We start from the raw sequence: 24,060 nt of genomic DNA, 5'->3' as shown, positions 1-24,060 counted from the left end.
CTGTATACCTCAGAGCAATCAGTAGAACATTACTGGCTTTACCAACTCACTATAGACCTCTTAATCCTTAGTAGACTAAAGAAATGGGACTAACTAAAATTGCAGACCTAATCTCTGCGGGCAGCTTTACTGTAAGCTTGTGCATTGAGAGTTGCACGGACTGTACAACCTTAGACATGTTACTTTAATATAGACTACGCAATATGCAAAGCAAATTTTCCCTTTTTTCTACTACAACCTACAATCTATAAAACATGGTCATTGCTCCTTACTTCAACTGCAAACAAACATATCATTACGAGGCTCTACAAGTCAATATAATCAGAAGTTTTTATGGAATATTTCAATGCCAATAAACGGTGGGAAACTGTTCTTAATGTCACAATTTCAGATAGGGAATGGCTCTATTGCAATGCCCAGATGGGCACTATTTCCCCAAATGGGCAGATTGAGGCTAATTCACTTTAAGTTTCTGCACCAGATGTATAGCACTCCTTCAATGCTATTGAAGTGAAATCTGATGAAGACACAGCCTGTTTATGTTGTTCCACCTTGGATGCAAATGTTATTGATATTGCACGGTCCTGCCTACTGTTGCACAAATACTGGGGCGAAATATTTAAACATATTTCCCAAATGGTTTGGGGTAGACATATCCTCTCACTAGTACTGGTGTTGCTGGGCGGCACAAGACACCATTCAAAAGGTATCCGGCGTTTGGCCTCTGTGGAGCTTCCGCTGGCCAGGAGCCAGATGGCTTGGGTGTGAGAGAGAGTAGTTGTTCACCTGTTACTAAAACCTGATAGGTGGATTTGATATATTGTACTGAACAATCAGAAGTATACCACTCATCTTCATCCTCCCCCCATTCTCCACCAACCACCCTAAATATATATGGGCCCTGTTACACTCCTTGCTTACTACCACAGTCATTGACCCTCCTCGTTGAGATTGAATGAAACATTGAGGCAATCTCAAATACTTGTTATTGCTGGTTACCATGTACATGCTCATAAATGCATACTGCATAGGGCTTATGCTCATTATTTCACGTACTACACTTACCTAAATATATACGTTGCTCTCTGTGTAGTGTCAATGGTTTAAGATATCTTATATGCACTGCATGTTGTTTGATCATGCACCGTCAATCAGCAAATTTAAAAAAAAGAAAAGAAAGATTATAACAAAGGTTCCCATAATTTTGTGTGCAATATTTTTTAGGGCGATGATAGTAGGATGCCAATTCTCCTATTGATATAGTATCAAAAACCATGGCTCCAGATGCGTCTGTTGGTAACCATATCCACTCTACTTTGGAGTGATGGAGCAAGGCCTGGCCTGGCCTATCTCACTTCCCAACATGAAAATAGGTCCGGAGGAAAAAGGATGGCAACCTCAATGTACAATATCATCACCTGCACTTCTCTCCATACTCACCTGAACACCCAATTTCATCCCAGTAAAGATATGCACACTCACAGTTCCCCCTGAGATAGAATAGATTTATTAGCAAGAGGTAATCAGGAAAACAGGGATTTTTACAAAAATCAGTTCTTTCTAGTTTGTTGCAGACAATCTGAAAGGTTGAAGGGTTTGTAGAACCTGAAATTAAATTCTCTTATCATCAGGTATTGCTGCCAGCGTGTAGGTGTATTGGTCTTTGTACTTTTAGTGTACCTACGCATTCTTCTTATAGGTATGTGCTTGTTTGTACACCAAGGATTGTGCCCTTTTTCCTGTGTGTGTGTGTGTGTGTGTGCTCTCTAGGTCTGTAACTATGATTTTGTCTGTTTCCTCAATATATGTCTTGCTTAGGACAGGGGCGCCTAGTGCCTATGTGTAAGTTTGTGTTTGTCCTTGTGGCTTCACACAATTGTGACTTTGTATAGGAGTGTATGCCCTCTCTAGATGTCTGCGTACATGTTTGTGCTAGTGCTTGCTGTTTTTTACCGGTTTTTTAAATGTGAGGAAGGTATTACTTTCTTGGGAGTGCTATGTGTCGGTCTGTGTCCGTTTTCTTGTTTCAGTTTGCGTCTGTGCAAGATGTTTCTTCAGTTGTCTGCAGTGGAGCATGCCTGCCACTGACACTTTGAACATAACTTTACATCCTGTACAATATGTAAAAAATACATTGTAATATTCACAGAATAAGGAACTACTGGACTGTGCCCCCCCAGCGTGATGAAAGGAGCCGGAGGTGAGGGGGAACAATGGGGCATACAGGTGGGATTTTAGGAAGGAGCTTAAGCAAGATTCATCTGGCGCCTGGAAGGCTTCTGCAAATGTATAAGCGAGCTGCACAGTGTTCATACAGTACAGTATGCTGGCCGCCTCACAGCATGTACAGATCTAGAGCATATACAGACCGAGAGCATTTACAGGCTGGGAGCATATACAGATCGAGAGCATATACAGACCAAGAGTGCCCAAAACAAGCTTGGAATGCAACAGAAACACAAAATTTCACTCCTTAAAACAAAATAAATGTGCCCGCTGTCCTTAGGGCTTCCCCCATCCATACTGCAAGCCCGGCATGTTAGAGACAGGGCTAGTCTCTCTAGACAAGTAATCCTGTGTCCCAATCTGCTCTGGAAATCTATACTGAACAGGTAAGGTACCTCACTTCACTAACTACTCTCCCTACTCACGGTTTACCGGCCCATGCCAATTTGGGCTTTTGGAAATCACTTAAAATCCATCTTTTTCATTAATGTTTGCAAACCCAGGACCTTTTGCGACCAGCTCTTTGTCCTGTTCATGTTCCTGCTTTCTAGATGCTTTCTTCGACTGTACTGTGTTCCATTCCACCTCAGTGGTGTGAAGTGTTATGATACCTTGGAGAGTAGTAGTGGGCTATATCAAATCTGTGAAACAGATGAAGTTTGCTCTTGAGATGGGTGTATCCTGTCTCCAGTTGTGTGACACTATAGCAAGGTCGCTAAAATCAAAATGCAACACTATTGTATCCACATCCCCTAACAATACATCATCACAGTAAGTATATTATCCCTACTTTTACCTCCACATTGTCTACACAGCCCTGTTAACTAGAATTACGTTTGATATTTCCCTGCAATGTTGTGGTTAGTCTGCCACGTGTTTGAATCCTGAAGTGACCGACTCAAGCTTTTACACTCCCCACGAAAAAAAACAGGGACGGCTAATTATAAGTGCTACATTTAAAGGGCCATGACTCTGTGGTGCATAATATATAAATGACCCTTATTACACCAGATTAATATTCTAAAAACTGGAGATTTAGACCAGACCTGTCAGCTGTTCCTATCTCACTGGGTGACTCCCAATTTGGGATAAAAAATGTTCTTTTGCAATATATTTGAAAGTGAATTTTGGTTACCTCACCTAAAAATTCCAATAGAAGTCAATGGTAAAGGTCTAAATGTCCCGATTTTCACAATACCGTTTTTAGATGTCGCCCAGTATAATGTACAGCTCTTGATTATGCTAGGGCACTGTTGTAATAATAGACCTTTAGACCTCAGGAGGGCTTGGGGGGAGCTTGTCTGGATGCGAGGAGTTCTCATGCACGTGGTACAGTCCACAGTGTGGGAAAAGACTTGAGGTGTACCTGTCTGGTGGGCAGGGAGTTCCCCAGGCAGCCGTAGCAGTGGGAAAAGCAGGGCAGAAGACTCTTCAAAGGGTCACCAACACAAAACGGGTAAGTGTCTAATATGGTCCAATATTACATCAAGGGATTATGGTGACATCATAAACCATTGGGTCGAAGGCCACATGCTAAGCACATGTCACCAGAACTATGAGATGACAATACAGGACCATACTAAACGTTACCCTTTAAGTATCTTTATATCACATGTTTATTTTGGAATAACTTGAAAACAGGTTCTCACTTTGAAGCTAACAAGGAGCAGTGATAGGAAATAGAATGCTTTGGTTTTGTTTACCTTTCATGAATAAATTGTTTATAAAACAATGGCCAGTGGATTTATGTGATTCTGTGGCTGCAGCGTTTACCACATAATTACGCATTTAAATTTTTCGCAATATTGCTATTAAATGATGCTGCCACGGTTCTCCGTTATGCTGGTGATAGTGTTCAGTTATATTCATGCACATTTACCATATGTCATTTTTTCTGCTCAGCCACGCCAGGGGTGCTTCTCAGCCATCTTACTAAAGTTGTTCAGCTGTCCCACTGATGCTGTTAAATTATTCCATGGGTTGCGCTACTAAAATTATGCCAAGGAGCTGCTCTAGTGCACCAATGGAAAGGTCAATTATGCTATTTAGTTGTTTATGAGATGTCCCGTTGTACCGTATGTGGTTTGGTTGCAGTTAGCGCCTGTCCAGAAATGCCTGAGGGCTACTCATTCATGCCAGGGGCTTCCCATTTATGCTGGCAACTGCATAGGTATGCCGGCGATGTGACTGAAAATATGTCAGGAGTCTGGAAAACTATGTTGGTGTTGTCTAATTATCTCAGCATAAGCCTAATTATGGCAGGGCACACCCACGGCGGCAAGAGGATTGCACCAGCATGCTAGTGAGCTGTCCAGTGGTACCACTCCGCTATACAAGGTTTCTGCAAATAATGTCAGTAGGCAGTTCAATTATACAAGTGGAACCTCTCAATAATGTTACTTTTATTGCCCTATTATCCCTTGGTTCTGCACATTTTAGCAAGGGGTGCTGAAGAGTGTAAGTAGCACTGCTCCCACCACTTTGCTATTCATCTGGCCCTTGAGGTCCAGCCTCAGGGATGTGTTGTTGGAGTTATCTTCTTGAGCAGGGGAGCCCGAAGAGGCCACTGCCCCTACAGGGAACTCTTCATTTGGAAGACTAGCGACAGAAAGCAATCTGGTTCTCTCATAGAGGCATGTCTCCAACAACTACCCCACTTCTGCTATTTCTCCCCTGGGTCTTCTGACTGCACTTTCTGGAATCAGCAAGCCACAGCAAACCAGCATGACTACTGAAAGACTGTGCCAGGTTATGGGCGAAAAGCCTCTGCCTGCTTCCCATGAAGGTACTGAAGCCTCCTGGAAGCAAACAAGAAACTACACTGCCAGGTTTATGATGCAACTGTATGTTTACAAGCCACCTGCCTTGAATGCATTTAAACAGAAAAAACTCCTGGTGTTCTGGTAGGCAAATACAGACCTTGTGAGTTCTGCTGGCACTATTTCAAGATTGCTGCAGTTTTGTAGAAAGTTGCATGGGCACCCCTCAGCATTTGTGTGTCCTTATCAGTGCTAGGCGTATTTGTTCCTGTATTGCTGTCATACAGTGTCTGTCACTGTAAGGGTTGTGCAAAATGCTGTCAACTCACCTTTCAGCTATCCGTATGCCTTTTTTTGTCATTTTGCCTGCTCACCACCTGGTCTTACCACCAGAACTGTCATACGTCATTTGAATCCCATCATTAAGTTTGACAGCATCTGCCGCCACTAATAAGGGGTTCTTGCCACCTGTACCCTACCCATCTTCAGCCTCAACTAGCCTACCTGAGAGTTTGCAGTGGACAGACCTCAAGAGGGTACATCGTAAGACTTCTTCTTTGAAAGGGGACGCTGATTGTCTATACCTTTGTTTCTATTTCCCACTAACTTTTCCACAATCTAGCCCTTGTAAATACATAGCTTGTTGTTTTGTCAGCACACTCATCGTTTACGAACTATTATTTGCCTACAGTGTGTATTGCTTTATGTGAAGCAGGTCTGAATGGTTCTCCACGGGTACCCTGCGCCTACCTCAGTGATCATGCAAAGACAACCATCCAATATTAGAGCTCATGGGCTCACAGTTCCTGTTCCACAAAGCCCACCTGTGCTTACTGTAAGTACACAGTCTGCTATGACAATACTCCATGTTCAGTGACCCCGCTGTTACATGAGCTTGGAACTGCCCTATTGTTGAACATCTTGCAGTGTAATAGGACTGTCAATTCTTGGCCTCTCTCAAGGGGGTGAGAGTTCCTTTGGCTTCTCTGAGGTGGGATTGCCCCTAGAAGGTTTGTTTACAGTTGTTTCACCTTGCCCATTGATTCTTAGGTTCGCGTGGGCTCTTTCTGGCGAGATTGCTTCCGGGGATGACAATTGCGTCTCCATGCTCCTTCAGTTCCTGTCTGTCACTCTTGAGGAAATTATTGTTTTTGTTGTACAGACAGACAAAACTCTTCTAGGGGGAGGGGGTTCAGAAACCCAAACTCCATGCGCGATCATCTATGGCCACTCTGGTGGGATGAGCCCTGGGGAAGAGAGGAGGAGAGGTCAGTGTCCTTGCCAGTTCAGTCATTCACCTCTGTGGAGGGGTCAGTAGCTGGGAGGGAGGATAGTGGTCTCTATATCAGCTCAGTCTTCCGTTGGCAAGGGATTACAGCTGTACCCATTCAGACCCTCTCTTTCAAGGGACCACTTCTTTAGGCTGAAGACAGCAGCATTTATGGCCAGTCACTGGCTGACCTCTCATTCCAACCGGAATATCTCTGCGGGGAGCAGCAGGCTTGACTTCCATCCCCAGTTAGTACCTGGCCTCTCACGTGAGGTTTGACATGTGTCTATGCCACCTAAAAAGATATAAGCAGTGGGGTGACGGGGAAGCCCATTCCGTCCATGACCTCTCAGTAGAGATGAACTCCAAGGGTGGAAGAGTCCAACTACTGCGCAGTTTCAGCTCATGGCCTCTCAGAAGATACAGCATGTGTGGTGTGTGAATGTCACAATCTGGAGCAGTACAGTTCTTTGCCTGCATCATGGTGTCTCAGGATGTTTCCTTTTTCATGCAGCTTATGTTAACATGGAGACCTTGAATATGCTGCAGGAGGTGCACACAATACCCTTTGCACTTGCCTGGCCTTCGGAGAGCTAAGACCCCCCTGAAAGAGATGGAACACTCCATTGTTTGCTTTTTCTTCGGAAAATGAACATAAAACGAAATGAGACCTAGAAATAGAGAGCGGTGAGGAGAAATCCATGAGTTGGGTTCAGGAAGGGCCTTAAAGGAAGGGGAGAAACCGAGGTTTAAACGCTACTGAAGTCTACGAAGGATCCGTCGATAAGCACAAACCGTTGGGTGTGGAGGGTGGGGTCTGTACACAAGTGTCCGCTGTACACATGCAGCTGCCAGTTCCCTCAGGTGGGGAGCTTGGGCTCAATTCGCAAAGAGGCTTCGTACAAACTCTCCTCATCCAGAACCGAAGACTTGTCCAGTAAATACTGTGTTACCTAGAGGGACAAATGAGAAGAACAAAGTTAGTAGAGTCTACAAATACCCTCAGTGTGAATTGCTGAACATTGACACATCTGTAATATAGCTAAGAGGATACACCTCAAGCAGCTTAGAGCACTGAGTTCAGGTCTTAGAAGATTTCAGGAGTGTGTGACCCGATGAATTTAGAGGGGTGTGTTCATAATGTATTCAGAGTGGTAGCTACAGCATGTAAAGGCTTGCGTGAAAGGGTATGTGTAGTGGCTTGTAGAGACAAACGTTTCTTATTGGAAGAGGTGTGGCGCCGCGGCCAGGGCGACTGACGCTGGAATCTGGGGACCACGGTTCGATCCCCGGCTCCGGTGGCAGGTTAGCCCAGCACCATGTGACTCTGGGCAATAGCTCGCTTAATCTTCCCGACGGCCCCCCAGCGCCTAGAGACCCTTACGGGTGATTGTGCGCGTTACAAATGTGGACTTTTATTGGTAAAAATAGTTCTCCAGCATGGGATATTTTTCAGTTTCATAAAATTAGAATTATAAAATATTCCGAGAGCAGCATGGCCTGACTTTTTACAAAGTCTAAGCTCTGCTCACATGGAAAAGTCCTAGAATGATGTACACTATGATTGTAAATTTAGTTCGATTTTTTCATGAATATAATATGCAACCGTTCCCTGAGGAACTGCAGAGATGGGCAGGCCAGGTGTTACTCAACAAAAGTATGTAACCTTCCTTCCACCAACCATTTTCATAAGCTCATAATGAAGTACTAATTAACATCCAAAATGTAGAAGGGATGCTGAGAACAGGCTTGTAATGAAACAGATTTCTGAGGAATGCTAGTTGTAGGCAGTAACACTTGGAGAATTTATAAATGGATTTCCACGTGGCTGTCCCAAAGTTCTCAATACAGTAGACATTTTCCAGAATTACTGTTGTTACGGGCCCGCCTCTACTGGAATTAGCTAAAGGGCCACTTGGTAAAGAATAATTTCTCTTATGGTAACTAAAACTGATATAAGACACAAAACAACTGAAAAATGCCTCCTTAGATACACTTTACCCATGGCTTCTGTTTCATAAGCTACCAAATATGTGCCTTAAACCTCACTAGCAAAAACAACAGTTGATGGACAGAATGCAGAACAATGTCATACATTCACCCCAGTACAGAGATCTGGGCCTAAATCCATCGTTTTTTTGCTCACCACACAACCCCAGTTCAGACATGGCCATATGCAAATCAGCCTTGACCCTGTGCCTCATGGAAACAGTCCAGCCCAAACTGCCAAGCCATGTCTTCCCTGGACCAGAATCAAGCATCCTAGGACAGGTTTCTGGCTATCAGCCGTCATCAGCCAGGATAGCTTGACTCCAGTGGCGTGGAGAGCACGGGACTCACATCTGAGCATACCCGTCCCACTCGGGGTGACAAATGCAAAAACAACAGTGATGGACAGAATGCAGAACAATGTCATACATTCATCCCAGTACAGAAATCTGGGCCTACATCCATCGTTTTTTTGCTCACCACACCACCCCAGTTCAGAGATGGCCATTTGCAAATCAGCCTTGACCCTGTGCCTCATGGGAACAGTCTAGCCCGAACTGCCAAGCCATGTCTTCCCTGGACCGGAATCAAGCATCCTAGGACTGGTTTCTGGCTATCAGCTGTCATCAGCCACGATAGCTTGCACGGGACTCAAGTCTGAGCATACCCGTTCCACTGGGGGTGACAAATGCAAAAACAACAGTTGATGGACAGATTGCAGAACAATGCCATACATTCACCCCAGTACAGAGATCTGGGCCTAAATCCATGGTTTATTTGCTCACCTCACCACCCCAATTCAGGCATGCCATATGCAAATCAGCCTTGACCCTGTGCCTCGTGGGAACAGTCCAGCCCGAACTGCCAAGCCATGTCTTCCCTGGACCGGAATCAAGCATCCTAGGACCGGTTTCTGGCTGTCAGCTGTCATCAGCCAGGATAGCTTGACTCCAGTGGCGTGGAGAGCACGGGACTCACGTCTGAGCATACCCGTCTCACTCGGGGTGACAAATGCAAAAACAACAGTTGATGGACAGAATGCAGAACAATGTCATACATTCACCCAGTACAGAGACCTGGGCCTAAATCCATCGTTTTTTTGCTCACCGCACCACCCCAGTTCAGACATGGCCATATGCAAATCAGCCTTGACCCTGTGCCTCATGGGAACAGTCCAGGTCGAACTGCCACTGGAATCAAGCTATCCTGGCTGAAGAGGGGTGAAACCCCGAAACCGGTCCTGGGATGCTTGTTTCCAGTCCAGGGAGGACCTGGCTTGGCAGTTCGGGCTGGACTGTTCCCATGAGGCACAGGGTCAAGACTGATTTGCATATGGCTGGGTTCAAACTGAATGGCATAGTGAGCAAAAAAACGAAGGATTTAGGCCCAGATCTCTGTACTGGGGTGAATGTATGACATTGTTCTGCATTCTGTCCATCAATAGTTCTTTTTGCATTTGTCACCACAAGTGGGACGGGTATGCTCAGACGTGAGTCCCGTGCTCTCCATGCCACTGGAATCAAGCTATCCTGGCTGAAGAGGGGCGAAACCCTGAAACCGATCCTAGGATGCTTGTTTCCAGTCCAGGGAGGACCTAGCTTGGCAGTTCGGGCTGTACTGTTCCTGTGAGGCACAGGGTCAAGACTGCTTTGCATATGGCTGAGTTCAAACTGAATGGCATGGTGAGCAAAACAACGATGGATTTAGGCCCAGCTCTCTGTACTGGGCATTGTTCTGCATTCTGTCCATCAATAGATCTTTTTGCATTAAAACTCACTGGGTTTTCGTTCTAACCGAGTACTAGTTTAGCACCTCCTGAATGCCAAGGATATGTAGTGACTGTGCAGCTTGAGAAGTGGTTTTGGAAACAAAACTACGAGTATGGTTAGGCAAATAACAAGAACATGTCAGGGTGAGTATGATGATCTGCCTTATACCAGTTATTTGTAAGAAGAAGCGTATGGGGTTTCTCAAGTGAAAAACATGTACTTCACTTAATGTATGTGCAGAAATAATGGTGCCTGTAAAAGGTAACTAAAACGTAATGTTTTTTTTTTTTCATAACAGATTTTATTTCGTTGAAATAGCATATAATCAGGTCACCGTCCCCTATGGATCAGGGGTCCAATGAACAAGCAGGTAATCAATAAACAACAGCAGTGCAATCAACATTTTCAAAGGAAAGGATCCCCACCAACTCCCCCCTCCCTACTCCCACCCTGGCCCTCCCCTCCCAGATCCCCCCCCCCGGCACAGTGTTCGTATGATTCAAAGTATTAGTTCTTGAGTCGCAATCAGTGTGTTGGCCCCTTCACCCAGAATCAATCGGTAAGTGGTCCACATCGGCGTCCCACAGCACTGGCGGTTCCAGCCATAGCCCTCTATATTCAGCCCAGCGCTGCCATATTTTAAAGTGCTTTCGGGGGCACCCCCTGGCCTCAAAGACCGGACGTTCCAGCCCCATTGTAAAGTCCAACCCTCTCTTCCACACCTCCAGCACAGGAGCCCGGGGGTCTTTCCAGGCACGAGCCACATCCCGTTTGGCTACTGTAAGGCCCAGGAGTAGCAGATGGCGTTTGTAGATATTCCCTCCCACTTGTTCCATTACGTGAAGGAGACCCAGTTTAGGGGAGCGGGGGAGGTCCCTAAAACGTAATGTTTTAATTTAAACATGTATTGATTCAAAAAGACCCCGTAAAAGTTAACGGCACACTGCATTTCGCCTAGAACTAGGAAGCGCCAAACAGGCCAAAAATCAGTCACCTCATTTGTGAAACATATTGGTTTATATCCTTTGCAGTGGTTCTCGTAGAAAACGGATAAGCTTATGTATGAAAAAATACTGTCTGTGCCTTTCTTGCACACTGCACTGATTCACACAAGTTGTATTGGTTTACATGGACTATAGTGGTTGGTATATAGCAGGGGACTTCAAACAGGGGGTACGGGCCCCACTAGGGGGGCCTGAAGTGATCCTGGGGGGGAGCACCATTCTCTTGTCAAAAGAAGCATTATGCTGGTACCAGTGCTTTGTTTTCAGTGGGGAAATAATTAGCGGCAGTAACCTGCTTTCTAATGGTTCATGCCTAACATCTTTTGTCATTCATATTCTGGCAGGGAGAAGGTGTCAAAAGGGAAGGGACTCCAAATATTCTTCAAACACCCTGCCCCCATTTCTAATAATCGCACTGTAGCTACTTTTGCATGCTAGTAAGTCCTGCCTGACCAGAATAGTATGCTTGACAATCATGTATTTGTATGTTTAAAACAGTGCAGAAATTAACTGCGATGTTTAAGTAAGTTTAGACATTTGTAAACATTGCCAGTTTAATAGAATAATTGTGAAAAAGTTTGGGGGAGGCAATGATTTCATTTCCCATGTGGGTGCGTGGCATTCAAAAGTTTGAAGACCACTGGCATACAGGAACAGTGATTTAGTGATCCATATGGCAGGTAACCTACTGGTAGACTGATCAAGCACATTGGTTTGTGTGACAAAGTATATGGTTTAAGGTGTGCAGTTAATATTCCCGATATACCAGTTTATATCAACAGCACACTGCTGTGTCAATTTAGTGCATTGGTTTATACAGAATAAATACTAGTCTATGTATTAAACAGTGGGTTGCATGCACACTATACTGGTTTGTAGGCATACCTTATTGGTTTGTCTTCTTAATGAATTTGTTCATAGACATACTGTGATTTACATGCATACCTTAGTGCTGTGCATCAGTAATACAATGCTCAACATGCCTAACATATTAGCTGAGATGCATAATGTATTGATGTTCTCCCATATTGTACTGGTTGTATCCATAGCACACTCACTGACGTGCATCACATCAATTTGCAAGAGTTATATATAGATGTCCATGTTTAATTAACAGATTCATACGTATACTATATTGGGCCACTGTTGTACTGGTTTGTGCATGTAATATCTTCGAACCTATTGGTTAGAAAGCATTACATAGTGGTTTGCATTCATAATGTATTGGTACATTTGCAAACTGCATGGTTTGTATCAATAATACTGTGGTTCATTTTTTTAATATACTGGTTTGTACCTGTAATATATTAGTTGTATGGTACCGTCTATTGGTTTGAAAGCTTTATATGCTGGTTTGCAAGCATGCCATTCTGGTTCCCATGTATAAAAGGCTAGTTTGCATGAATACCAAACTTATTTACATGTGTAATATACTGATTGACACATATTTCTATGGGATTATCTTATTTTTGAACTTCAATAATGTTGTGGTAGCCATGAAGTGTTTCATACCACATTAATATAATCCACTCCATAATCAAATATATGCATCAGTTGCCTTTTAATTGTCTCTATTCAATTAAGCATAAATGAGGTCTGGTAATGAATTAAAATAGGCCTGATATGATTGAAAATATTGACAGCAATAAAGCACAGCAGCATCTAGATGTTAAATCTAGTCCCCTTCCCTTGTTGAAAGGTGGGAGATAAAGGAAGCATCAAAGTATTGATGCTTGAGTTGATAGAAGATAACAAAGCATCTGATCCATTAGTAATAACTGGCTAGGTAAAATGCTGTAATTGAGCTATTGCAGGTATGGTCCATGCCTTATAAAGAAGTTTTAACTGGTGCAAACTTGGGGTCAGCTGGTTAGCAAAAGACACTTGTGAAAATTCCCCCTCTTCCTTTTACAGTAGGGGTTTTCACCTTTATTGAGTCAGAATAGGCAGTCACTGGTAATGCAGAGCGAGAGAATCACTGTGAGACAGTAGATAGATTTAACATAAAGGCTTTATAAATATGGATCACTTTCAACCACAAGAGGGTGTTTTCTTAACCTGGCTCGGTAAATACTGATGTTGTGGTGTGACTACTTTGTTTGTCTCTGGGAGGGGAGGTAGAAGCAGGATAGTGATGTATTCTTGAAGTTGAGGGTCTGGCACTGGGGGTGATGGCCATTCAAGTGTTACTGGTATCTTATGGGTGGCATCTGCTGTTGTAGTGTCGGCTTGTCAGGCAGTAGCAACCATCATGATTTTGGCAGCTCCAACTTTAACAGTATCGTCCAATGAGAGAACCCGAGACCAGACGCCTGATATGCTTGAATGCTTCTAAATGTAAACTGAGATGTAGGACACTTGCTTTCTATATAGTGTACTAAAACGAAGTACACTGTGCCGAGAGTCCAATGGGTCCCCAGTTGATTTAAAGTGGCCAAAACAGATAATACTAACACTCCCTTTTGTGGCAGTGTGGACAAGCAGTTAGGCTTATCAGCAGGGCCGAACTGAGAACCCAAACCGGCCCTGGCAAGTGCTCGGCCGGCCTCCTGGGGGTGCAACCGAGCTCTTGGCCGGGGCTGGTTTTCGGCCGATTTTGTTACAGGGCCGATTTTGCAGCTACGCTGAAAAAAACGGCCCTGTAACAAAAATAGCCCTCAGGGTCCAAAACCGGCCCCCACCCTTGCGGCGCACCGGGGGATTGCCCGGTGCCCGCAACGGCCAGTCCTGGCCTGCCTATCAGATGGTAGTACTAACCTTTGTTGTACTCACACAGGCAATAAATGAGACACACACTTAAAGAATAAATCTCACACCAATTTAGAAAAAGAACACATTATATATTTAAAACTCAAGAACTTACTTTCAAGGTAAGTACACTTTGCGATGAAAATGTCCACAGCTAAGTAAAGCATTTAGGGCCCGATGTAGGAAGGCAAATACCGGTCGGTAACGGACGATTTCGGCCATTAACGACCGGTATTTGGCTTTTGAAATGTAGGAGGCCTTAAATTTACCGATTCGGTAAATTTACCGATTCGGTAAATCTAGATGTAGGTGGCACTGAAAACAGTGCCACAGGCCCTTAAGAATTTGTTATTTACCATGAAATACTATTTACTAAATACTATAAGAGCACCTCCTAATGTAATAACTTTTCCTGCCTGTATTGTCCCCAAAAAGTGAAGTCAGGACAAGGGGGTGGGCACCTCTACTATCTGGAGAGGCCCAGGTCACATTACAAATGCGGCAGTGCCTTTGAAGCTTCCTGCCTTAGAATGTCCATCCTGCTTAGAGGACATGTGAACACCTCTGCCCAGAGCAAACTTTGTTCCTGTCTTCCGAGTCGAAGGCTCTCACCTCAGGAGGTCATAAACCTGTCCGTGGTGGTTGGCTGGCTGAGAACAGTCAGTCAACACACTAGTAGTCAGTAGGTTTTCTGGGGGCACCTCTAAAGTGCCCTCGTGTGAATTTATCAATAAATTCTACACTGGCATTACTGTGGGTTTATTAAGATTAGGTGCTTGGTACCAAACACCTTGGGGTACAGTGAAGCGATCATGTGGGGAACTCATAATCATGAGTGTCCAGCCCATGTCATCATCATGGCTTCCCTGAGCACTTGTAAAATCTAAGGGTGAACTTAGATATCACGGCGACACATCCTTTCAGGCAGATGGCCTACATATGGGTATAGTGCACCCAGCCTTCGGCCTGTAAGGCCTGCCGTAGGGGTGACTTACCTATACAAAGCAGTGCTTTGCTGACATGGCACACAGAGATGTGTGCCATGTCGACTCTTCAGTTTTCTCTGCAACAAGACACGCAGGCTGCAGTGGCAGTGTGCATGAGCTTGGTGAGGGGTCCCTTAGGGTGGCACAATTCATGCTGCCGCATCTTTTTATGTCCAATGTCCTAGGTACCAGGGGTACCACTTACTAGTGACTTACAGGGGATGCTTAAGGGGGTGCCAATTGTGGACCCATTGTATAGTTTAGGGAAGGAACACTGGTACAGGGGACCTGGTTAGAAGGATCCAAGCACACTCTAGTCAAAGCTGCACCTGATACCAGGCAAAAAGTGGGGGTAACCACCTACAGAGAACCAATGTGATGCATTTTAAAGCCGGAACAGTAAAAATATAACATGTTAGCAACACCATTACTTCCTGGTGGTCCCCTTGCCCTGATTAATTACTTTCATGAGAGGAGCTGGGCCTCAAAGACATACACTCTAATCAAAAAGACCGTATTTAACTCCCTTCCAACGTCCAATTCTCCTGTTTTCATCGTGTCTTGATCTAAATATGCCTCCTTGGGTCACAACTGAGTTGTGGCTCCAGAGTATTGTACAATATGTCATTTCTGTGTTTCCAGTCTGCCACATGGAGCGGGAGGCCTGCAGCTGGACTGCAATGACTCTGATGCAGAGCTCTGGAGTTAAGAACTGGTTCTTCGTCCAGACGTAGGGGAAGCACATGCATGCTCTTCTTCTTTCGGGTGCCGAATGGTAGGAGAAGATGCCAGTTGACCGGGAGGTGGGGGCACCTGCTAATGAAGGAAAGAATAGCGGATGGGCAGGTAAGAGGCCCCAGGTGGCTCTTAAAATTTTTGCAGTTTTCATAGGTCATTTTGTTCCACTGGGTTATTGGTTATGAGTCTTATTTAAACGGGGCTAGACTTCGTGGAATGTCTGTTTCACACGTTTACTTGGGCAATGGCAAGAAGATCCAGAAGAGAAAGAATGTAATATCTTCCTCTCTCTTTTCTGGGGAGGGGGCATGGGTTCAGTAGATGGCAGAGGCAGTCTAAGACTACTGACAACCCTTCATTGCTTACAGCCTCTCAGATTCAGGCCATGAGCTGTAGCAAAGGCCTTAAGTAATCACAAGAAAACAATGCCTGACAAATCACATGAATCTAACACTGATTTTTCCATGGAGCACTCAGTGCTACCTTGTCAGATAAATACATTGATGTAGATAGAGGCCTCCTTCAGCGTTCAAATCTTCCTGTGCTGGCCCTACTACTCCATAACAGAATAAAAGAGTTGATATTCAGATAATAAAGGGATATTAACTACTGCTCTGTGCCAAAGTTTTTACAAAAAACCTATAACTTATTGAACGGGGAGGAGGTCATGCCTTGATGTCAAGGTGGATTAAATCTTTGCCCCACTATTTGGCATGACAGCTATCAATCAGATGAATGCATGTCCACCGAGGCTTTTGACCAAAAAGTGGATAGTGCACTGAAAAAATCTTTCTCGGCTAATAATTTATATTTAATAGCTATGACTTAAGCTACCTGCGCCTGTCACTTGCTGTTCCGAGGATTCAAAATGCTTTCGGAGGTGATATAGGAAGAGAAGGATTGTTCAGAGATCCTTCTGCAGAAGGAAGCTACGTTTTTAGCTAATGTTTCATTGGATGTCATCAGGGCAACAGCGTTAGCTTCCAGAGCACAAATAAGAGTATGATTTTACAAAATAATGGACTCAGACCAAAGGGCAACCTAAAATTGATGAAAATTATAACTAACATGACTCAACTCGAAATCAGACACCTACATAAAGCATATCAAATAAAACTGAGCAGTTGTACTTCAGGAAGAGCATTCTGGAAGATCTTGTCAGAGCTCACAATTCTTAAAGGGACTGAACCGTGCTGACGTCACCATACCTAAAATGTATTCTTTCCATGGCTCATCCACGGCGACAAGAAATAGTATTAGCTTGCAAATATGAGAACTCTCTCCTGCCAAGGAAAGCGAGGTGTGTGGTGTGCTCCAAAGTATGTGATGTGCTGATAGGTATTTATAACATTGAGAACACCATGGCAATATCCCATTCTGTTTTAAGGCAGATCTGGAAGTATCATGTAAGTGGCACCCTAGTCGCCACCAATTATAGCATTGCCTCATAACATATACAGATGGCACAAATAGTTACTGACAGTCGTCTGTACGTTGTGGTGTTCAAAAACATGCACGTGGGCTTGTGCAGAGAAGTGCACAGACAAGTTCACTGGAGCATGTAGAGACTATACAGTGGCATATGTGTACAACAAATGGCTTATTATAATGCTTCTATTAATACATTCCTACCTAATCCGACCCCCTCACAAGTGAATCTACTCCTCTTTCAGGCATTTAGCCTGCTTGCTTCACTGTTGAGAGGCTGAAGGCAGAGAGTGTGTCATTACCAGACAAATGGGTGTGAATTTACCAGAGAAAGACACTTGATGTGATAATAACACAGGGGTGGAATAATGATAGATGCTGTGAATGTTTGAGGTGATAACAGACAGCACATGGTGTGATAATTAGGATACAGGACAGAAGGAGGAATACTCTGGAAACATTACAGGGGTTGGGATGTTTATACAATATGTGTCTCTGATAATGCTCAAGTAAGATGCAGTCAGAATTATTGTAGAAATTGGTTTTCCCTTACATAGCCTGACTGCACAAAGTTGTACGCTTTATGAGAGTATAAAAGAACAGTGCAATACAAGTGACAATGCAATTGGGAAATTTTTCTATATATCACAAATGTGAAAATGTTGATTCTCTGCAATTTGCAAGGAAAATTGGATGGTAAAGAGGCATTCTCCACTTTCTTGCAATTGGCTAGTACATGCATCAATGGGTTGCCATCTCTTCTGTAGTCGCAAAGCAACGCAACCTTGACACTTGTCACTCAACAACCGTTTACAAAGTGGAAGCTGTCAGTGAACGCTCCCTTGTGCTGCTGTCTGCTCCCCTTTATATCTATTTTGAAATATGCCTCTTTTTTTTTTAAATACTGTGGCTTCTTTTTTTACAAAGGACATTGGTCACATTACTGGGACTTTCCTAATGTAAATTCAGAGATGGAAGTCTACCGTTCCTGTTTAGGCCTCTATCTTTATAGTGATAGCTATTTGTAAGATTTCACTGATGCTTGCAAATGGGTCCCTTTGCGGTGTGGTAGACTGATATAGCCGAAAAATAGCAAACATGGGGCCAGGTCATATTGCAAATGCAGTGCAAAAAAAAGCACTGCAATGTGACCTGGCTAATGAAACATTTGCTTAAGACATGTACTTTGATACATTGCAAGATGTGAAAGTGTCCTCTGGATGATACAGTTCTGTAGATGTAATCATGTGGATATCGTGCAGTAGATTATATTTCTGGGTTCAATAATGTGGGTAAAGGTTATTGAATTTTTTCTATCAATGGAGATATGGGGGTTTAGTACCTTAGGCTGATGTTCAATTTTGTAGGCTGTCTGCTGGAACTGTCGAATTTCTCTGATAATATGTGAAATCTAAGAAGAAAAAGAAAAAGAAAGATAAGGTAAATTATTGCTATGTTCTTCAAGATGCACAAACAGATCAATGCACTGCTGCTTGTTAACACACACACTGTAAGTCAGTTGACGATTTGGAAGAAATTCGTGAAATATGATATAAGAACAGCTACAGTGAAGAACAAGGATTTGTTTGGTAGGTTGGATGTACAATTGTGATCAACTGAGTGGCTGTATACAGAAAGGATAAATTGCTTACCTGTAATCCTAGTTCTCTTCCAGGAGAAGTCTCATCAGTCATAAGCATTGAATAGTCCCGCCCATGTGCGGGGACCCCGGAGGACATATTAAAATCAATATATATATATAGGCGCTTCCAATGTGTTTCGGCCAAGCCGGGCCTTTGTCACGGTCCAAAGTGGAACATTATACATGCACGGGCGTCTGACTGTGTCCTTCTTCTGGAGACACATTTCATTGATTGGACATTTCATTGATTGGACAATACCGAGGCACCGAGGCTCATAACTGCCTGTAGCAGACAAGCTAGACAAATCAAATCCATTGTAACACAAAGATGGTCAGTTTTAAAAACTGATTTGGTATTATAACCCAGACTGCCTGATGGTCCTATTGTGACCTTTCGGAAGGGCCCTTCCCTTAGGACTCACATTTGTCATGATTTCCCTGAACTTAGGAAAAAAGTTGAGTGGATGAAATCCCGATTTGGATTCAAACGTTGCACCTCCTGCAGGGCGTGCAAATTTGGCAAAACAACTACCCAATATTATACACCTTTCAGCCCTGACCCAGTTAACATCAAGGGTCAGTTTACCTGTAAAACCGAATTTGCCATCTATGTGCTGACATGCACATGTGGACTTAGATATGTCGGTAGTACACGACAGCCTGTGCATGTCAGGATTCTCCAACACCTTCGGGCCATCGTAAACAATGACCCATCATATCCGGTGGCCAGGCATTTTAAAACCAATCACAAAAATGGTCTACAATGCCTGACTTACTTTGTCATCGCCTCAGTGGATAAACCTCTTAGGGGCGGTGATAGAGATAGGATGCTTAGGAGACTTGAGACTCAATTCATTTTGGAATTAGATAGCAAATTTCCAAACGGGCTTAATACTACGGATGATTTGCATGTTTTCCTGTAAACTTCTTTGCTTATTATTCTGGGTTAGTTTAAGTGTCAGCCGCCATACACTTTCACGGTTCAATTCTTTACAGAATTTCGTTTATTTATCACTTCCCCGTTTTCCCATCACATATGGTTTCATGGTTGTTATCATATAAGTTTTCTCTTCTTTTATTTTGGGTAACACTTTATTTTATTCATATTTTGGACATAGCCATTGGGTACTATCTGTTAATTCCTTTTTTTTACCTATATTTGTGTTGAGAATACTCAACAGCGGTCTTGTTTCACTATTATTCCACTCTTTTTAGTTTGATATTTTGACCATTGTTCTTATCTGCATTATAGGTATTTACATTTGTTGTTGCTATATTATATTCGAATACATAAGAACCTTGTCTTCTTGGACTATACCCAATTGTTTACATTCTTGCTCAATTTGCACTAATTGCATTTGTCACTTTATTCAACTACATAGAGAATTGTGGTATTTGCACTATGCATTTGCACTTTATAATAACTTTCAGAGAGTTATGGCATTTGCACTTTGCATTGGCACTTTATAAAGACTTCTATAAATTGCACTTTATTGCTTATTTGCACATTGAAAAGGTCCTATTTACTATTCTGTATTGTATTTTAATGTTTTTTAATATAGCATTACTCAATTGGATTTTTACAGCATTATATGCATTTATGTTGTTTGAAAGCGCCAAACGAACCAAATTGGCGCAACAAGCTCAGCAAGCTAAACAAGACAAGAATAAAAGCACAAGTCAAGCGGGAGCTTCTACCTCGGCCCAGGCACCATTTACAATGAGTGACAACCAGGAAATAAGCGAAGATGAATCATTAACAAGTGGCCCAACATCTGATGAAGATGGTAATACTCCGTGTGATACTAATTCTTTGATCCTTGATCTTGGTGAGGAAATGGATTTTTTAGTCTCGGATCGGTTACAGACATTAAGGCCTCGGACCAAACATCAACAAAAGGGGCAGCAAAAGCAGCCAAGCGAGCCAGATGCAACAAAAGGAGGGGTGGGCGCAGGAAAAAGCGCAAAATCGCCCAAAAAAACAAAGCGACAATATTGGCGCAAAAACAGATAAGTGACAACACTGTTATTAATTTGTCAACTGTTACCCTAACTGAAGCAGAAAAACAACTTTTGAGCCTGGGACTAACATACTGTCCAGCATCTGACTTTAACTATGCAAAAACCCGTGTTGATGTCTACTTGTTCATTAGAAAACTAAAAATCAAAAAATTCTTTAACATAAAGGAAGGCTTAAATGAAAAGGAAAAAGAACGTTCAGGCAATAGTGAGATTGACAATGTACCTCCGGTATTGCCTGCTAAATACACCAAACCATTGTTGGCACTGCATCATTTGGCCTCTGATACTACAATATCTCCTGATACAATATCTACTCAGGAAGAATTGAGAGCGGCATCCATTTCACAAGTAGGAGCAAACATCAGCCCATTCAAACCTAAGTCTAAGTTTAATCCCACCATGCCTAGGGACTCTATTGATGTATTCCAGGACGTGGTGGTTGAGGACCGTAAACAATTACATCACAAGATTAAACATAAGAAACGTTATAAAAGCAAACATGAGAAAGATTATTTTTCGCTCATCAAAAAATTAGGAAATGACCACAATATCATTGTGACTACTGCAGACAAGGGGGGCAATGTAGTCATTTGGCCTCAAGAAGCCTATATTGAAGAAGCAAAGAGACAATTAAACGACCTTACTTGTTATTCTAGAACTAACATCAAACAATTCAATGATGCCAAGGACGTTTTAAAAAAGTTGCTATTTAAATGCAAAAGAGATGGCATGATCTCCTCTCAGGAGTTTGACTTTCGTCATGTGGAGTTTCCAATATTGCCCAAGCTATATCTACTCCCAAAGATTCACAAGCAGGTTACACCTGTCCCCGGCCGACCTATCATCTCGGCCATCGGGGGGGGGGTGGCAGAGCATGTTACACAATACATTGACTATTTCCTGCAGGACTTAGTTAAAAATTTACCTACCTATGTGAAGGACACGGGTGATTTCATTGCTAAAATTAATAACATCCCATGGAGCGATGACATGTTAATGATTACTTTGGACATAGAATCGCTCTATACGAGCATAGAGCATACAACTGGTCTTAAAGCGCTTGATTTCTTTCTTGGCAAAAGACCTATGAATTGCTACTGTCACAACAAAGTATTAATGGAGTTAACCACCTGGTGTCTCAATAACAATTTCTTTTTATTTGGGAGTGATATTTATGTTCAGAAGCGTGGAGTTGCTATGGGGGCCTGCTTCTCTCCCAGCTATGCGTGTTTACACGTCGGCTGGTGGGAGGAGCAGGTCCTCAGGCAACAACATGCGATTATTTTTGATGAACATGTTTTATTATGGATTCGTTATATTGATGATGTTTTTGTTTTATGGCGTGGAGATTTCATTAGTGCAGACAATTTTATTACAAATGTAAACACTAATCATGAAAACCTGAAATTTACTAAATCCATCAGTAATTGTGAGGCAGAGTTTCTGGATGTCAAAATATTTGTACACAATGGGCACCTAGCTACTAAACTACATAGAAAAAGCATTGCTGGCAACAGTGTCCTTCACGCCAGCAGTGCACATCTGCGACATGTAGTTGACAATATTCCGTTAGGTGAGCTACTCAGGATTAAAAGAATATGTAGTACAGAAAATGATTTTGAAGTCTGCACCTTGGAAGCTTTGGATAGATTCAGGCAGAGGGGTTACCGTGAATCTGTCCTAAAATTGGCAGTGCAAAAAGCCAAGAGCAGAACCCGTGATTCCCTGCTTGATCCAACACATAACAACAAATTAGACAGCATCTCTGAAGACAATACCGAGGCACCGAGGCTCATAACTGCCTATAGCAGACAAGCTAGACAAATCAAATCCATTGTAACACAAAGATGGTCAGTTTTAAAAACTGATTTGGTATTAAAACCCAGACTGCCTGATGGTCCTATTGTGACCTTTCGGAAGGGCCCTTCCCTTAGGACTCACATTTGTCATGATTTCCCTGAACTTAGGAAAAAAGTTGAGTGGATGAAATCCCGATTTGGATTCAAACGTTGCACCTCCTGCAGGGCGTGCAAATTTGGCAAAACAACTACCCAATATTATACACCTTTCAGCCCTGACCCAGTTAACATCAAGGGTCAGTTTACCTGTAAGACCGAATTTGCCATCTATGTGCTGACATGCACATGTCGACTTAGATATGTCGGTAGTACACGACAGCCTGTGCATGTCAGGATTCTCCAACACCTTCGGGCCATCGTAAACAATGACCCATCATATCCGGTGGCCAGGCATTTTAAAACCAATCACAAAAATGATCTACAATGCCTGACTTACTTTGTCATCGCCTCAGTGGATGAACCTCTTGGGGGCGGTGATAGAGATAGGATGCTTAGGAGACTTGAGACTCAATTCATTTTGAAATTAGATAGCAAATTTGCAAACGGGCTTAATACTACGGATGATTTGCATGTTTTCCTGTAAACTTCTTTGCGTATTATTCTGGGTTAGTTTAAGTGTCAGCCGCCATACACCTTCACGGTTCAATTCTTTACAGAATTTCGTTTATTTATCACTTCCCCGTTTTCCCATCACATATGGTTTCATGGTTGTTATCATATAAGTTTTCTCTTATTTTATTTTGGGTAAAACTTTATTTTATTCATATTTTGGACATAGCCATTGGGTACTATCTGTTAATTCCTGTTTTTTTTACCTATATTTGTGTTGAGAATACTCAACAGCGGTCTTGTTTCACTATTATTCCACTCTTTTTAGTTTGATATTTTGACCATTGTTCTTATCTGCATTATAGGTATTTAAATTTGTTGTTGCTATATTATATTCGAATACATAAGAACCTTGTCTTCTTGGACTATACCCAATTGTTTACATTCTTGCTCAATTTGCACTAATTGCATTTGTCACTTTATTCAACTACATAGAGAATTGTGGTATTTGCACTATGCATTTGCACTTCATAATAACTTTCAAAGAGTTATGGTATTTGCACTTTGCATTAGCACTTTATAAAGACTTCTATAAATTGCACTTTATTACTTATTTGCACATTGACAAGGTCCTATTTACTATTCTGTATTGTATTTTAATGTTTTTAATATAGCATTACTCAATTGGATTTTTACAGCATTATATGCATTTATGTTGTTTGATCTACACCACTAAGTGTCTGATCTACTTTATGCAGGTTACTAGATGTATTTCTAAAAAACAATGGAGTCATTTCTAAATAATGTGGATTTTAACCATTTTTTAAATTAGTGAACAACAGACCGTGATAAATAATTTGTTTGGAAAACAGACCCCACAGTACTAAAAAATGTAGTATGTCCTTTATCTCTACTATCACATGGTGCAATGCTAGAGAAAGAGAGAAAAAAATGTTAATTGAAAAAAACTGTGAAGCACTGGGTATTTAAATGTGGTTGTCTTACTTTCTGACTGTCTGTGAGCAAGGGCGGATGCCCGAAACGCGTCAGATTCTTGTTAAGCTCAACTTT

General features: G+C 42.6%; 1 protein-coding gene across 2 annotated transcripts in view; it reads right to left on the bottom strand.

Annotated features, from left to right (window-relative positions):
- Positions 1–1,484: 1,484 nt before the first annotated feature.
- The window catches only part of RASGRF1 (Ras protein specific guanine nucleotide releasing factor 1), a 686,570-nt gene continuing 663,994 nt past the window's right edge, over positions 1,485–24,060 (bottom strand). For both annotated transcript variants that reach the window (XM_078682942.1, XM_078682943.1), the window contains 2 exons: positions 18,260–18,328; positions 1,485–7,208 (listed from right to left, as the gene is read on the bottom strand). In XM_078682942.1, coding sequence (XP_078539068.1) covers positions 7,116–7,208; positions 18,260–18,328 — 162 coding nt within the window. In that variant the 3' untranslated portion in view covers positions 1,485–7,115. The remainder of the gene's footprint in view (positions 7,209–18,259; positions 18,329–24,060) is intronic.

This window comes from Lissotriton helveticus, chromosome 3_1 (assembly GCF_964261635.1).
Source record: "Lissotriton helveticus chromosome 3_1, aLisHel1.1, whole genome shotgun sequence".
NCBI lineage: Eukaryota > Metazoa > Chordata > Amphibia > Caudata > Salamandridae > Lissotriton > Lissotriton helveticus.
The sequence above is the reverse complement of the archived record's forward strand: the minus strand, read 5'-3'. Positions and strand labels throughout refer to the sequence as shown.